The 16447-nt window shown below is 37.1% G+C and overlaps 1 protein-coding gene across 1 annotated transcript; it reads left to right on the top strand.

The window, feature by feature from the left end:
- Nucleotides 1–1365: 1365 nt before the first annotated feature.
- On the top strand, nucleotides 1366–6044 carry LOC111382149 (peroxisomal adenine nucleotide carrier 1-like). The gene is made up of 5 exons (XM_023006032.1): nucleotides 1366–1678; nucleotides 3956–4187; nucleotides 4663–4809; nucleotides 4921–5081; nucleotides 5507–6044. The coding sequence occupies exons 1-5, from the start codon at nucleotides 1548–1550 to the stop codon at nucleotides 5784–5786; spliced, it is 951 nt and encodes a 316-aa protein (XP_022861800.1). The 5' UTR covers nucleotides 1366–1547; the 3' UTR covers nucleotides 5787–6044.
- The last annotated feature ends 10403 nt before the right edge of the window (nucleotides 6045–16447 follow it).

Here is a 16447-nt window from a genome sequence, read left to right as displayed (position 1 = left end):
TAACACATGAAAGAGAAAATTAGTGACATGCCATTGAATCAGTATCTAAAGATCTCATATCCAAAATAACTGATCACGGGTCATGGTTTGACATCACAAATAACGATTTACATATGGTTTAAATTACACCACCAAAAATTTACACTGGATCTGATCCATCCGCTATAGTTATCTCCACCACCACCTATACAAAACGCAAAATCACCAACAATCTTCAACCACTGCCTTGTAAGTGCCGCCGCTTACAGAGGCGTGCCATTGCACAATTAGTGTCGTTGCACCTCTTCTAGCATAGCTAGCTCGCCGCTAAGCAATGCCGACGATGAGCACCACTGTTAAAGAAAGAAGGTAGAGAGAGGAGGATAGGGATAGAAAAAAAGGGGGATGCTATGTGTACATAATGTTATCCTTCACCCACATGAACCCCACCATGTGAGTGGAGGATACATAATATTTTAAATATATAATATATTATTTTATATATAATATTTATTAATTATAACATTAGTTTTGAATTTTTAAACATTTTTTCTTAAATTTGAATTGGGATATAATTATTAGGGCCTTAGTTAGATATTCTTCCTTTTTCTCAAATTCGTGGGACTCAATATTTTTATCAACTTTTCAACCACATAATTTATTAAATTTTAATGAATTTTCTTTATCTAACCTTAAAGGTGGCTTAATTTCATTTTAATAATTTAAAGTATAAGATGACGTTTGATTTATTTTTAAAGAAAAAAAGGTCTGAGACAAAGTACTTCAAATTCAACCCAACTAGAACGACCAAGGAGCGTGGTTGAGTAAAATTTACTAAAAATCTGATTTTAATCCAAAGAAAACATGAATTTATACTACTAATGTGAAAAATGTATATAAACTTAAGTTCAACCAAGAAAATATTTATGAGTAACACGAGATATACGTCGAGCCTAATAGCTGAATTATCCGAGGCTTATCACCTGTTAGGAACGCAAGTTGGACAAATGCAATGCTTGAAACACATTCAGTATACTAAAGAAAAATATTGGAATTTCTTGCCTTCTGGGTTCAAATTCAGCCTTTGCACATCTTGAGACAAGCGGACAGTTGCACAAATCATCTCACTACAACATCTTTATAATCATAATGTTGAGATCAAACTCATTTAGTACCACTAGGAGATTATAACTTAATAGAAGTTTAACTACAAAATTTATTGATTTTCAAATTTACTTTTTTTTTTTTCGTCACTCCCTCCATGTACGAAAAACAAATGTGAAAAATGTGGGCAAATGTTTTACACGACTTCGAGTCAAAGTTCCAAGTCTATTTGACTCGTGAAAACCACGCCGCCCCGCCCCACCCCATCCCCCCGCTTCTCATATCCTCGCAGCAGATAAATAAATAAAGAAAAGCCCGTTCTTTCAGAATCCCAATACGAACCTCCGGTCAACACCCCACCTCCGAATCCACGCCAAAAAAAAAAAAAAAAATTAATTAATTTTTGATACTCTATATAGTATACTGACTGGGAATTTTTAGATGCATTTGAAGATTTTTTTGATATGGAATCTATAGTTGAAGCAACATCGGGTGCAGTTGGAGCAGTGGTAAGCACCACCATATTGTATCCTCTCGATACTTGCAAGACAAAGTATCAAGCTGAAAATCGTGCTCACAATCACCAAAAATACAGGTATTGTTTTTATCTGTTTTTCACTAGATATCTTTCAATATCTTGGTTGAATGGGCCCATTACACGTGATTTTTTTATTTTTGGAATTTTTCGGTATCATTCAAAATTCTGAAAAATATTTGCGAATTTGGTGGTTTTGTTGAGCTTTGAATTCAATTTAATCTGGTTGTTTGTTATTATTGCCTTTTAGGATGCTGAGGAAACTGGATAACTGAAAAGTTATTGTCTTTTGGGCATACTTTGATGCTTGATGAATTTTTGAAAAAAAAAAATGTTTTTATTTGTTTTTCACTAGATATCTTTCAATATCTTGGTTGAGTGGGCCCATTACACGTGATTTTTCTATTTTTGGAATTTTTCGGTATCATTCAAAATTCTGAAAAATATTTATGAATTTGATGGTTTTGTTGAGTTTTGAATTCAATTTAATCTGGTTGTTTGTTATTATTGCCTTTTAGGATGCTGAGGAAACTGGATAACTGAAAAGTTATGGTCTTTTGGGCATACTTTGATGCTTGATGAATTTTTGAAAAAAAAATAAAAAATGTAAATTATCTTTAGTAGCAAAGAGTGTGTTGTCTGGTTTAGTTGGAAAATAATTAGTTTATGAGTTTCCTTATATGGCATTTGGAGCTAGGGTCTCCCAAAGAGTAGCAGTAGGAAAATCAGAATGGTGGAGCACTTCGAACTTTATATATGTTTTATATTTCAATAGGAGAAATTGGAGTTCCACATATGATTTTTTGATATGAACTTGATTATCTCCTACTTGTCAATATGGATTTGATGTGTTTTTGGCGGAGTAATTCTTGTGCACATGTGCTTGTCTTACCTCGATTATCCCTGGTAGTTAGGTTGTATAGTTTGGTTTCGCCTCTAAGAATTCATTACTTTCGTGTCCACTCTGGGTGCAGATGCACCTGGGCAGATTTCATGTGACAGTTCCTAGAATGTCAGGCTGAGAATCATAAGAGTTGAGAAGTCCTCCATTAAATTGAATAGGAGAGAGAGATTTGATGTTTTTGGGGGTTTTTTTGGTGGAACCTGGACTAGATGTTTTTTAAGTTGCAGTATGAAGTTTCAGTCTTTTGCAGTGTGTTCTAATTTCTGTGCATCTTTTGAAGATAGAATCTTTATCTTGGGACATGGAATCAGATCAAACAAATAATGATTAATTGAATAATGAGGCGTGGCGTACGCCTCAAGGTTTTGAGGCTAAACCTCACCGCAAACCAAAAAATGTCAAAACAAAATTAAAGTGCAAAAATAGTTCTAGTATATTATAGACAAACAAAAGAAAATTTTACAAATAAACTTCCTCAAAAAGGTCCAACAAACAAACAAAAGAAAAATTTACAAATAAACTATTCTTTTAGTTGGTCGGGGTTGTGGACTATTCTGACACGGACACATATGTCTGACACAATATATGTCGGATACGCTGATATGCAATTTTTCATAACAGTATAGACACGACACGTTGATTAAATTCTTTAAAATTCTTCAGTTACTAGTATAAATTTAATTTTATACTTAATAATTTTTCAAGTTAAAATCTTTTAAATATGATTGTTATTTGCTAATAACTTTGAATAGAAAATATATAATATTTTTAATAAAAAAGAAAAATGATCATGCTAGAATGTCCGATGAGTGTCGGTATTCGACACGTGTCGGACACGGACACGCTGTCTTAGTTGAAGTGTCCGTGCAATAGAGTATCTATGAAACACAAATTTTTAATGTTTTTGTGGGTAATGGGCTATTCCCAAAATGGATATATCAAAATTATTATGTTTTGTTGGCTTGAGGCGTACCTCCAAAAAAATTCCCTTAAGGTGGATCTCTGTTGGAATTTTTTAAACCGTGAAAAGTGTAATTATAATTTGAATGTGAAACAAAAAGGTAAAAACATGAGCTTTTTAGAAGGCCTGAGTTAAGATCCTTTGAAATGTTTGCTATAATTGTCTTATGCTTCTCCAGTTATTCGAATTTGATACCCTTGTGCCTTGACCTCTTCACACGAATGCTTATAGCAGGCACAGGGTGTGTTGCCCCTTGGTCTTTTCCAGCTTTCTCTAGCCAATATCATTCACGACTCTTGTGCTTGAACTGATAAATTGGTCTTTGTTGAAATTTCTGATGATCTTTGCTGCCAATAAAAGCTAGACAGGTTTAAATAAAGCTCGATTCAGCCTTGAATTATGTCAATGAAGATAAAGATCAATTTCTTGGAAGGTACTAAGCTTAATTGATTGCTCTTTGCTTTGCACACAGGAAAATCTCAGATGTCCTTTGGGAAGCAATTTCCACAGGTCGAATACTTTCACTGTACCAGGGCTTAACGACGAAGAACTTCCAATCTTTCATTTCATCATTTATTTACTTCTATGGATACAGCTTCTTAAAGAGACTCTACTTGAAGAAAAGTGGATTTAATGCTATAGGAACAAAAGCTAACTTGATTCTTGCTGCTGCTTCTGGTGCATGCACCGTTATAGTGACACAGGCAAGTCGTTCTTTTCATTGATCATGTGATTTTAACCATGAGAAAGGGCAGTATTCATAAATAGATGATTGGGTGTATAAGATTTTCATAATCCCTATCATGTGCATGAAATTGTAAGTTCAGGTAGCTGAAATTTGAAGAAGATATTTATAATAATCTCAGCTCAGATTGAAAAGCTGAGTTCAAGCCTTTATTTATACTGCTACAATAACGCGTCATAATTTTTTGAGCATACCTTTGAGAATTAAGGAGAGGCCATATACAATCCAAACCACCATTTAGGGCAATCACTGTGATTTGATAAAGATGTTGAAGGGTCGTGCTTGATTTAAAGAAAAAAATTGCACAGCACTTTGTAGCTTGTAGATTTGTATTTACTGTGAAGACACAATAGCACCACTACAGTCTGTACTGTCAGAACCATGCGACCTCAGTACTCTCTTTTAGTATCCTCATTCTGGTTTTATTTATTCAGCCTCTGGATACAGCATCTTCAAAAATGCAAACAAGTGCTTTTGGGAAATCCAAAGGGCTCTGGAAAACCCTCTCAGAGAACACTTGGAGTGAGGCATTTGATGGTCTAGGCATTTCTCTTCTTCTTACAGCAAATCCTTCCATTCAGGTTGATGGTTTTTCTTCCTCTACAAAAGCTGTCTTGTTTGAAATGAATTGGGACAAATTATTTGGATGATGATGCAGTATCCCATTTATATCTCATTATAATGTCATGCAGTACACAGTGTTTGATCAATTAAAGCAGAGATTATTGAAGGAGAAGATGAGCAAAATTAGAGATGATGTATCATCTCAAGCAGCTCTTTCTGCATTTTCTGCTTTTCTGTTAGGTGCAGTCTCAAAATGCATTGCTACCTGTGTAACTTATCCAGCAATAAGGTAAATATCTACTCATTATTTTCTTTCATCAAATAGAAGAGATCATATACTCTACTCAACCTTTCAAGACTAGCATTCAAAGAGAAGCCGAACTTGTTGAACTCTGTGAAGCTTAATCATACAGTACACTTATTCCCGACTGCAGATCTACCTAATATATCTACTGTATAAAGGGTTTTAAGAGGCCGGTGTTTTTATGTGTGACAAGTGTGGCTCACCTTGTCTTCTTCTTCTTCTTCTTCTTCTTCTCTTCAATAGTAAAGATCAGTAGCGCCAAAATCGACGTAGTTCTCACATTAAGGGGTAAACCATTAAAATCTGTCCGTCCTTTGCTAGTTTAAGTAAGGTTTAGGACTTGGTGCATAGGAAAACTCGTGTTGCTTAGTTATCATATGCTATTAGGCTAAAATCTTGGCTATGGACAGGTGTAAGGTGATGATTCAGTCAACTGAGTCAGACGAAGATGAGGAAGATAAAACTCAAACAAACTCCAAGAAAACAATTTCAGGGGCACTTCGTGCCATTTGGAAAAAAGAAGGTGCATTCGGCTTCGTCAAAGGGTTACAAGCCCAAATCCTGAAGACTGTCCTTAGCTCAGCATTCCTTTTGATGATAAAGGAGAAGATCACAAAGACTACATGGGTCCTAATGATTGCACTGAAGAAGTTTATGTTCATAGCTAGGACCAGGTTGAAGAACTCTTGAAGTAAAGGCAGAGGCTTTTTGGATTTATCAAGTATAGTGTTTTTGTATGTGATAAATATCAAGGGATAAGAACCCTTAAAATTGGCTTGGTCGAGAGAAATCTAATTATATTTTTTCTTGAAGATCATAGTTTGTGAAATTGTTTCCTTGGGGTGCTGTGGATTTGCAATTAAATTTGTTGCTGTAATGACTCATCTGTGGTCTCCATCGACCTAGTAACTTGTTTTTTATTTCATTTTTTGTTGCTGCTGATTTTAATTGGTACACTCGACTGGACAATATCCTACATAATTAACGGACAAAAAGAACAAAACACAAGTCTTCATTTACCTTTCCTTCATTACACAACTGGAATTTTACAAGAGGTTGTGCTTGGTGTACATAATTTGGATGCATAGGCGACCTCTCACACGGGGAGGGACCCGTGCGATGTGGGTCCTACCCTATGTGAGGGGTGTGGACACTCTTATGCACATATTTTATGTACATTAAGACTCTCGCAGTGAGTTCCACCCTTGGTTAGGGGTGTGGATATCTCTATGCACATATTTTATGTAAATTAAGGCTTATCCTTCTACAAAAACTAGCAGAGTTGATGATATAGCACCCCACCCATGAAGCTGTGTAATAGAGTCACCCATTGATTATCATCCCACCTACAAAGACAAATATTTGTTTTCACAATGAGCTATATATATGTTTCCTCGTGCATGCTAAGCTAAATGAGATAAAACTGAACAATGTTAAAGAAGAAAAATTGTATTGTGTAGTACGGTCTAATATTCGAGATCGTTAGGAATCTTGGGAGGCTAAGAAAACATAAGATGGTGCAATCTCATGAGGTTGTAAAGCCCTGTCCCTTGGAGTTTTAGAACCTAGAGTGGCGACCTTGTTTCACGGGGTGCCTTTCTTCTTGGCACAGAAAGGGACACCGTGCGGCAGTAGTCTGCTTCGCTAGACTACATTCCGCCTTTTCTTGATCGCGTCGGGACGAAAGAAAATTTGATTACAATTTTGTAGAAAGCTTACAATAGAGAATTTGAATATATTGAAAGTAAATTGAACATTGATTTATGAAAACTGAACATTACAATTGACAAAAGCAGAAAATTACAATTGCTGGTGCAGGGAGCGGATACCAGTGAACTTGAAAGATTTTTGAATGACTAATACCCCCTATAATAGCATTCTGAACAAAAATCCAAGTGATAGGAGTAGACGTTTAAAAGACGAGAAATCATACTAAATGTTTACCAATATGAGAGCTATTTTACAACTGAAATAACTATTACAATGAAAAGAAATTACAACTCAAACTTGAAGTAATATTTACAATGTGCAGCCGAAGTTGGGCAAACTGCGACTGCGATAGTGTCAATGGGCTAAGTAAAGCTGTGGTCCTTGACATTCTTCCCCATTTGTTTTGGCGATGTTCTCGGTGCTATCAATGCATGATATACTTCAATTAATGGTTTGAAGGCTCCGAGATCTTTTTCTCTTTCCCAAGTATTCTCCTTGCTGCTGCATCCCATCCATTTGATCAAGTACTCTTGATGATCTTTTCTAGAAGCTCGAGTGATTCGATGGTCAAGAATAGTTTCAATAACCTTCTTTCCAGCTTTCTTCAATTCAAACACAGGTCGATTTGGCTCATTTCTAGATGCGTCCTCCTTATCTGCAAAGTATGACTTCAACACACTAACATGAAGGACCTTGTGGATTTTACACCATGAAGGGAGTTCAACTCTGTATGCAACTCTTCCAATCCTCTTCACGATGGGTAATGTTCCAATGTATTTTGGCGACAATCTTGAGTCCTTCCCTCTTGTTGGTTTGTAAACATTTTTGTTAGGAAGCTTAACCATTACCAGATCTCCAACATTGAATTCAATGAAACAGCGCTTTAGATCTGCAGCCTTTTTATACCCTTTTTGAGTTTTCTCAAGATAACTCCGAGCAATTTCAATATTTCGTTTTCACTTTTGAGAAAAGTTCTTTGCTTGAGGGGACTTGGTACTTCATTCGATATCCACTGTATGAGGGAGTAGCGGTTGCTGGCCAGTAACAATCTCAAAAGGACTCTTATTGGTAGAAGAGCTCTTTTGGGCATTGAAGCAAATTTGGGCCGCATCCAAAAGTTTTATCCAGTTTTTCTATGAAGTAGAGATAAAGTGCCGAAGATATTCTTCTAGCATAGAATTGAAGCACTCCGTCTGTCCGTCAGATTGTGGGTGAAAACTAGAACTCATGCTCAAAGTTGAACCAAGAAGTTTGAACAACTCAGTCCAAAATATGCTAGTGAAACGAGGATCTCGATCATTGACGATGTCCTTAGGCAGCCCCCAATATTTGACAATATATTTGAAGAAGAGTTAAACTGTCTCTTCCACAGATACATATTTAGGCGCTGCAATGAAAGTTGCACATTTTGATAGACGGTCCACTACGACAATGATAGTGTTAAAATCCTTAACTTTTGGTAACCCAATAATGTAGTCCATCGATACACTTTCGAATGGCCGGGTTGGGACGAAAAGGGGCTCCAGCAAGCCCGCCTTTTTCTGATGACCTGCATTATCTTGCTGACAAATAAGACAGGTTTTTACATATGTTGCAATGTCATCCCGCATTTGAGGCTAGTAGTATGCACGTTGTAGTAGTACACAAGTGCGTTACTCTCCGAGATGCCCTGCCCAAATTATGTCATGGCATTCTGTAATTAGTGATTTCCTCAGATCTCTACCCTTAAGAACATATAGGCATTCTCCCTTTGTCTTCACTAGTTCCCCATCGAGCAAGAACTATCGAGTTTTACCCTACTTGATGAGGTCGACCAAATATTGGGTAGCCGAGTCCTTCTCCATAAGTGCCCGAATTTGGTCTCTAGTATTCGTGAAGACTGCGCTCCCTGAAAGAGCAGCTACGGAGCAGATGGCAGCTAAATCGGCCCGTTGACTAAGAGCATCAGCAACATGATTACTAGAGCTGGGACGATACTCTAACATAAAATTGAACTCTGAAAGAAATTCCTGCCAACGAGCCTATTTGTTCGATAGTTTTGGTTGGGACATGAAGTGACTAACTGTAGTGTTATCTGTCTTCACAATAAATGGAGACCCAAGCAGATAGTGATGCCATCCTCTGAGATAATGGACTACTGCCAACAATTCTTTTTCATGTGCCGAGTAATGACGTTTTGTCTGGTTTAACTTCCGGCTAGGGCTGCACAAAAAAATCACGAAATTGCAAATCAAATTGAAGTCGTTGGTTTGAAACCGTTGGTTTGGGTCCATGTGGACCCGCGATTTTATTTTCCTCAAACGGAACCAAACCGCTTTAAAATGGTTTGGTTTAGGTTTCAATTTTCAAAAATCGCAAAAAACCAAATCGAACCGAACTTTTTTTAATCAAAAAAATATTTTATTCAATTATAAATTCTCTTATATAAATTTTATTAAATTATAGTTTTTAGAATTTAAAGTATAATTTCTTAGAATTTTGTAATTTCTTAATCCAATTCGTGCATAACAAGCAAGCCACTTTCATTAGTTGGACCTTCTTTTAAAAATAACACACTAGGCACACAATTACAAAATGTATGCAACTGCCCAGCCACATACACTGATACACATTACTGATTACACACTGCAAAAATGGGAGAAAACAAAGTTACCAAGCCCTACCAAAGCTTCCATTCGTTGTTGATATTCCACCGTCGATATTCCGCTGCAAAAACGGGTATTTTTCTCCATTTTTCCTGCCCCCTCCCTCCGCCTCTGATATGAAATGTAATTATTGTTACTAGTTTAGGATCTTTAGACCAGTTCATGAATCTGATAGTTGTTTATGTTTATTATTATGGTAAAATAATTACAATTATGCATAATTTCTGTTATTCTACTTCAATGTTAAAGGGCATAATTTCTGTTATATTTGTTCGGCTTTGCCATTATTTAAAGAGACTGTCATCCATTTTGACTGCTTTGTTTGGTAAAATTAATTAAATAATTGAGCTATTTGAATTGATACGAATTACGGAGGATTAGTAGATTTATTTCTTGACCTATTTTGATACCATTTGAAATCCTGAACCTTCCAGAAGAACCTTGATAGGCCATTTATTTTATTACAAAAAGTATGGCTCTACGAAAAAAGAAAGATAAGTTAGAAAAGACTTTGAATATGATGAGATGAAACAACAAACAATGCTAAAAGGCTTCTCTTTCCAGAGACGCTGTCTTTTTATATTCTTGATAAAGATCAAATCATCTATTATTAATATCCCAAAATGCTGAATACATTTTAAAAGTGGCCTATTTGATTCGATGTTGGCTTGGCTAGAAGACTGGCCATGCTTGTAATGCAGCTTGGTTTAAGAGTTGGAGTTTTCATTTAACTACTTTCTTGTTTCTTTTTGACAATAGTGTCTATCCATTGATTCCTTCATTTTTTCCTGTGAGAATCTAAGAAGGAATTCAATTCAGATTTTTGGTTGTTTGATTGATAATTTTTCTTTTTTTTTTATCTCATAAACAAATTCTTTTTTTTTCCAATTCTAGAAGAAGCCGATGATGCAATTCCATTAGAGGATGACCCTGAAGATATGAAATTGGAAGGAAAATGCAAGAAGGGAAACAAAAGGTCCGAGGTGTGGGATCATTTTAAAATTCGAGGAGATGAGAAGGCAGAATGTAATTATTGTGGACAAACATATAAGCATCATACAAAAAACTGCGGAACTAGTACATTGTGAAATCATATCATGCATTTGTGCAAGAAGTATCCATATAGAGTTTAAGACAAAAACCAAAAGAAAATGGCTGGTTATAATATGTTTAAAATCGAAGAGCTTTCTAAGGGTATTGATAGTCATGAAGAACCTGTCAAGTTTGCTCAAAAAGAAGTTAGAGAACAGATTACAAGGTATTTCATATTGTCAGAGTTATCGTTTCGACATGTGGAGGATGAAGGTTTTCAGGGTTACACAAGGTATTTTTTCCCAAGATTCGTATTTTCTTCAAGGATGACAGTAGCAAGAGATATATATAATTTGTTCATAAATGAGAAGAAGAAATTGAAGAAAGAGTTGGGTCAACATAGAGTTTCTTTAACTATTGATTGTCAGAGGTCAATTCAGAATGTTAGTTATTTGTGTTTAACTGCTCATTGGGTTGATGATGATTGTAAACTTCAAAAAAGGATTATAAGTTTTATTCAAGTCCCAAACCATAAAGGAGATATGGTGGGAAAGGAGTTGATTTCTTGTCTTAAAGATTGGAGAATCAATAAGATTTTTTGTGTAACGAGTGATAATATCTCTTCGAATGATGTAGCATTATTGAGATTGAAGAGTTGTTTTGAGGAGAAGAAGGACGATCTAGTACTGGGTGGAGAAATGTTTCATATGAGGTGTTGTGCTCATATACTCAATCTGATTGTTTGTGATGGATTGAAAGAAATAAGTCATGCTATTTCAGCTATTCGTAATGTAGTGAGATTTGTTAGATCTTTCCCAGAACGACTAAAAAGGTTCAAGGAGAGTTGCAATGAAGCAAATATTGAGTCTCGAGCTTTGTTGTGTTTGGATGTCAAAACTAGATGGAATTTCACATACTTGACTTTGCAAGTTGCTACGAAGTTTAAAAAAGCATTTGTTATTTTAGAAAGCAGTGGAAACTATACAAATTATTTTAATGACGACAGGTTCGATGGAAGAAATATAAAGGGACTACCAACACATGTCGAATGGGATCGAGCAAAAGTATTTGTTAGGTTCTTGAAGACTTTCTATGAAATGTCTTTAAAATTTAGTGGCTCGAAGTATGTAACTTCTAACTCTTTCTTTCAAGAAATATGTGAAATTCATGTAGAGTTGAATGAATTAACTAAAGAGCCTAACACTTTGATGGAATCCATGGCAATTAGTATGCGGAAAAAATATGATAAGTATTGGGGCCATGTTGAAAAGTTTAATCAGTTGTTGTTCATTGCAACAGTTCTTGACCCAAGATGCAAGTTGGAACTTCTTAAAGTCGGGGTCGAACTTATTTACGATGTAGAAATTGCAAAAATGTTGTTAAAAAGAGTTGAAGAGACACTCCACAGGCTGTATGCATGCTATGAAGAAATGGCGACTCCAATCACTCCACCATCTGCTTCATCAAAGGAGGCTACCAAAAATAGTAGCTCAAGTCCTTCACAACCTGCTTTCGGTCTTTCTAAACAAATTCCTTCTATTTTTAAAGTTAAACTTATGCAAAACATGCAATCTGAGAAGAATGATTTGGTTGATTATTTGTCGGATCGTTGCGAAGATTTAACCGATACCAAATTTGACGTATTAGTATAGTGGAAATTGAATGCGCACAAGTACAAAATTCTCTCTAAAATTGCCAAAGATGTATTAGCAATTCAAATATCCACGGTTGCTTTAGAGTCGGCATTTTCCATGAGTGGTCGGATTCTTGACTCCTTTAGGAGTTCATTGAGTGCAAAGATGGTTGAGGCCTTAATATGCACGAAGAATTGGTTGCCTAGCAGCAATGAACCAATAGTGCTTCGCCAATATTTGGATGAGGTGGAATCATTGAATGACTCGGAGAAAGCAGTAGAAGGGGACATTTATTTTCTATTATCAGTTTTGATTTTTTTATTCATATTGTTTCTTAGTTGCTTGTTAATATCACTAATAAGGACTAATAAATAATTTGATATTTGCGTATCATGCAAAGGTCGAATCATGTTCTACAACAGGGAGCTGAATCATGTTCTACAACAGGGAACAGTGATCCATTTTTTATCAAATGAGAGGTTAGTACTCTTGTACTTATTTTAATATTATTGCTCACAAAAGTTTGAGTGGAGTGCTTGTTGCTAGATGCTAACTTGATAATATGTTTTTTGTTTATATATCGAATTTTAGACAAATATGAATATAATTTAACATTTAACATTATTAGTTCTCGTTTACATTTATATGCTAACTTGTTTTAAACATATTGTTATAATGTCGATTGATAAATCGCGGGTTTAAACCGAACCGAACCTCAATGGTTTGGTTTGAAAAATAAAATGGTTTGGTTTGATTTGAAAAAATTTCAAACCGCATAAAATGGTTTGAGTTGAAAATAGAACGAAAATCGCCCAAATCGAACCGTGTTCACCCCTACTTCCGGCTCTCATATGCTACCGGATGTCCTTCTTGTATGAGGACTCCACCAAGTGCAAAATCTGAAGCATCTGTATGAATTTCAAATGGTTTAGCCATATCTAGTAAGGCTAAAATCGGGTTCGTCCACATGGACTTTTTCAACCTTTCAAAAGCAGCTTGGCATTGGGATGACCAATCCCAATCCTTATCCTTCTTTGTCAATTCAGTAAGTGGCAGTGCAATTTCTGAGTAGCCTTTCACAAATCTTCGATAGTAATTGCATAACCCAAGAAATGAACACACATCATGTACGATTTTTGGTGGTTGCCAATCTTTGATGGCTGTAACCTTCTTTGAATCCATGCGAATTTTACCTTGTTCAATGATGTGACCCAAGAAACTGATAGATGTCTAAGCAAATGAGCATTTAGACGGCTTAGCATAAAGTTCATTCTCTTGTAGCCGATTAAAAACTTGCCTCACATGCTGGACATGTTCCTCCAATGTCTCGCTGTAGATTACTATGTCATCCAAGTACACCATGACAAAATCATCTAAGAACCCGTGAAGTACCTGTCATAGTACAAAATGTTGCTGGAACGTTTGTCAAACCAAAAGGCATCCCTTTAAATTCAAAGGCTCCATATCTGGTTACCACCGTAGTCTTTGCTTTGTCTCCCTCCTTGATCCGAACTTGCTAGTATCCGGACCTAAGATCAATTTTTGTGTAATACTTCGCCCGACTCAGTCAATCGAAGCAATCTGCAACCAGTGGGATATGATAGCTATTTTTTACAGTAATATTGTTCAAGGCTCGATAGTCGCGGTACATTCTAAGAGAACCATCGGCCTTTTTCTGAAACAATATAGGAGCTCTGTATGGCGACTTCGCAGGCACAATGATCCCACTCTCCAACATTTCTCCCAATTGCTTCCTAAGCTCTTCAAGCTCAGGCTGAGACATACGGTATGGTGCCCTGGCGGGGGGTTTGGTGCCTGGAATAAGTTCAATCTCATGATCAATCGTCCTTCTTAGTGGTAATTCCTTTGGTAATTCTTCAGGCATGATGTCCTCAAATTCCTGAGTAAGCCTTTTAACGGATTTTGGAATATGACGATTCACCTCTTCGATCTCCTCTAATCAAAGAGTGTACAAAAAAGAGGGTTCATTTCTCTTGAAACCCTTACTAAATTGCATGGTTGAGATACTCTTCTCGCCCATCCTCCCAACCTGTGTAGTGATGACACACGGCTTATTACCCATTATCATTAATGAATCGGAATATGGCAACACTGCTGTCTTAGTATCCCGAAGAAATTCCAATCCTAGAATAAGCTTGAAATCATCCATCTGAACTGCAGATAAATTTTTTCTTCCCTCGAAAGGACCTGCTTTGATCAACACCGATTCCGCCACTCCCACTATTAGTTGAGCAGTGGAGTTGATTGCTTTGACTTTTCCACTACCCTTTTCTAGAACAAGTCCGAGCCGCTCTATTTCGGTACATGCAAGGTAGTTGTGGGTAGCAACAGTATCCACCATAGCCCTGATTGGCTTCCCATTGATTTTTATATTAATGTACATTAAGCCTTTGGCCCTACAAATTCGAGTCTTCGCTTCTTCCATATTTCCCTCTTTCAATGGGACATCATCTTTTTCAGCAACCCGATGCGACAGTATGTTGCACCGATGTGAAAATGCCCCAACTACGTCCTCATCCTCTCCAGAGTCGATCTCACTATGACAATTAGCCTGCGGGGCCTCTTGCTTTGAACTTGACCCGCCACTTGCTAACTGACAATATGCATTCACCATCTACTTCTGAGGACACTCCGACACCCGATGAGGTCCTTCACATAAAAAGCACTTCAATTTAGGAGTGGCATCAGTTCGGCCCTCCGTTGCTTTTTCTTTGTTCCAGTTGTTACTGTTGCTGCCGTTAAAATTTCCTTGACGGCTATTATAATAGTTTCCCTGAAAGCAACGGGTGCTTTGATAGGCTCCTTCTCTATTCTGAGAGTAACGCTCTCCCCCATTTGGGTTTGAGCTGGGCCTGTAAGATCTGTTACCACCTCCAATTGCCTGAAAGCCACGGGTGCTTTGATAGGCTTCTTCTCTATTCTGAGAGTAACGCTCTCCCCCATTTGGATTTGAGCTGGGTTTGTAAGATATGTTACCACGTCCAATTGCTTGATTACTCCCTGAAGGTCGATCTTTTCTAGATTCTGTTTGGTAGTCGCTCAAGCATTCAGCGACTCCCATGGCCGTGCTCAAATTAGTAACCTTTTGTCTTTGAAGTTTCGTGCGTGTCCACGGTTTCAACCCTTCCATAAAGGTGAAGAGCTTATCCCTTTCTGACATATCTCGAATATTCAGCATATACCCTGAGAAGGATTTCACATACTCCCTGATAGAGCTCGTGTGTTTCAGGTCTCGAAGTGCCCATCGAGCCTGATACTCGATATTTTTCGGGAAAAACTGCGATTTGATTGCTTCCTTGAGGAGATCCCAAGAATCTATTCGAACCTTGTGGGCCTGAATGTCAGCATATTTGGTTCGCCACCATAGTTTTGCATCTCCACCCAGATACATGGTAGCTGTGGTTACCTTTCTAGCTTCGTCTTCGATCGACGCTGCGAGAAAGTACTGTTCCATATCAAACAAGAAGTTTTCGACTTCTTTTGCATCACGTGCCCCTCCATAGGTACACGGTTCAGAAATTCTGAGTTTAGGAGCATACTCAGGTACGGGAGCTTGTCCATTGCCCACCGCACATTGGAGAACCCGCAATTGAGCTCTCAACGCTTCCATTTCATCCTGCAGATCAGGATTAATTGCAGTAGCTTCAGTCATTGCTACGCAAGCCCTTTAGCTTTCATCCAGTTGGATGTGTAATCTACGAATCTTGGATTCAGCCATCTCGACTTTTTCGTCGAGACCTTCCAAAGCATAGCACAACCTAGTAGTTGTCTCATCAAGCACATCCACGCGCTGTTTAGTAGTACCCTTCTTTTGAGGCTCTACCACTTTAGTGGTGTGGGATGTAATTAGATCTATAGCTTTCTTATCGAGGATCGTGAGCTGCAGCTTTGATACCAACTTTCACGGAGTGCCTTTCTTCTTGGCACAGAAAGGGACACCGTGCGGCAGTAGTCTACTCCGCTAGACTACCTTCCGCCTTTTCTCTATTACGTCGGGATGAAAGAAAATTTGATTACAATTTTAGAGAAAGTTTACAATAGAGAATTTGAATACATTGAAAGTAAATTGAACATTGATTGATGAAAACTGAACATTACAATTGACGAAAACAGAAAATTACAATTGCTGGTGCAGGGGGAGGACACCAGTGAGCTTGAAAGATTTTTGAATGATTAATACCCCCTATAATAGCATTCTGAACAAAAACCTAAGTAACAGAAGTAGATATTTAAAAGCCGAGGAATCATATTAAACGTTTACCAATATCAGAGCTATTTTACAACTGAAATAACTATTACAATGAAAAGA

This window comes from Olea europaea, unplaced genomic scaffold (genome assembly GCF_002742605.1).
Source record: "Olea europaea var. sylvestris unplaced genomic scaffold, O_europaea_v1 scaffold244, whole genome shotgun sequence".
Taxonomy (NCBI): Eukaryota; Viridiplantae; Streptophyta; class Magnoliopsida; order Lamiales; family Oleaceae; genus Olea; species Olea europaea.
This window is presented reverse-complemented; position numbering and strand designations above follow the sequence as displayed.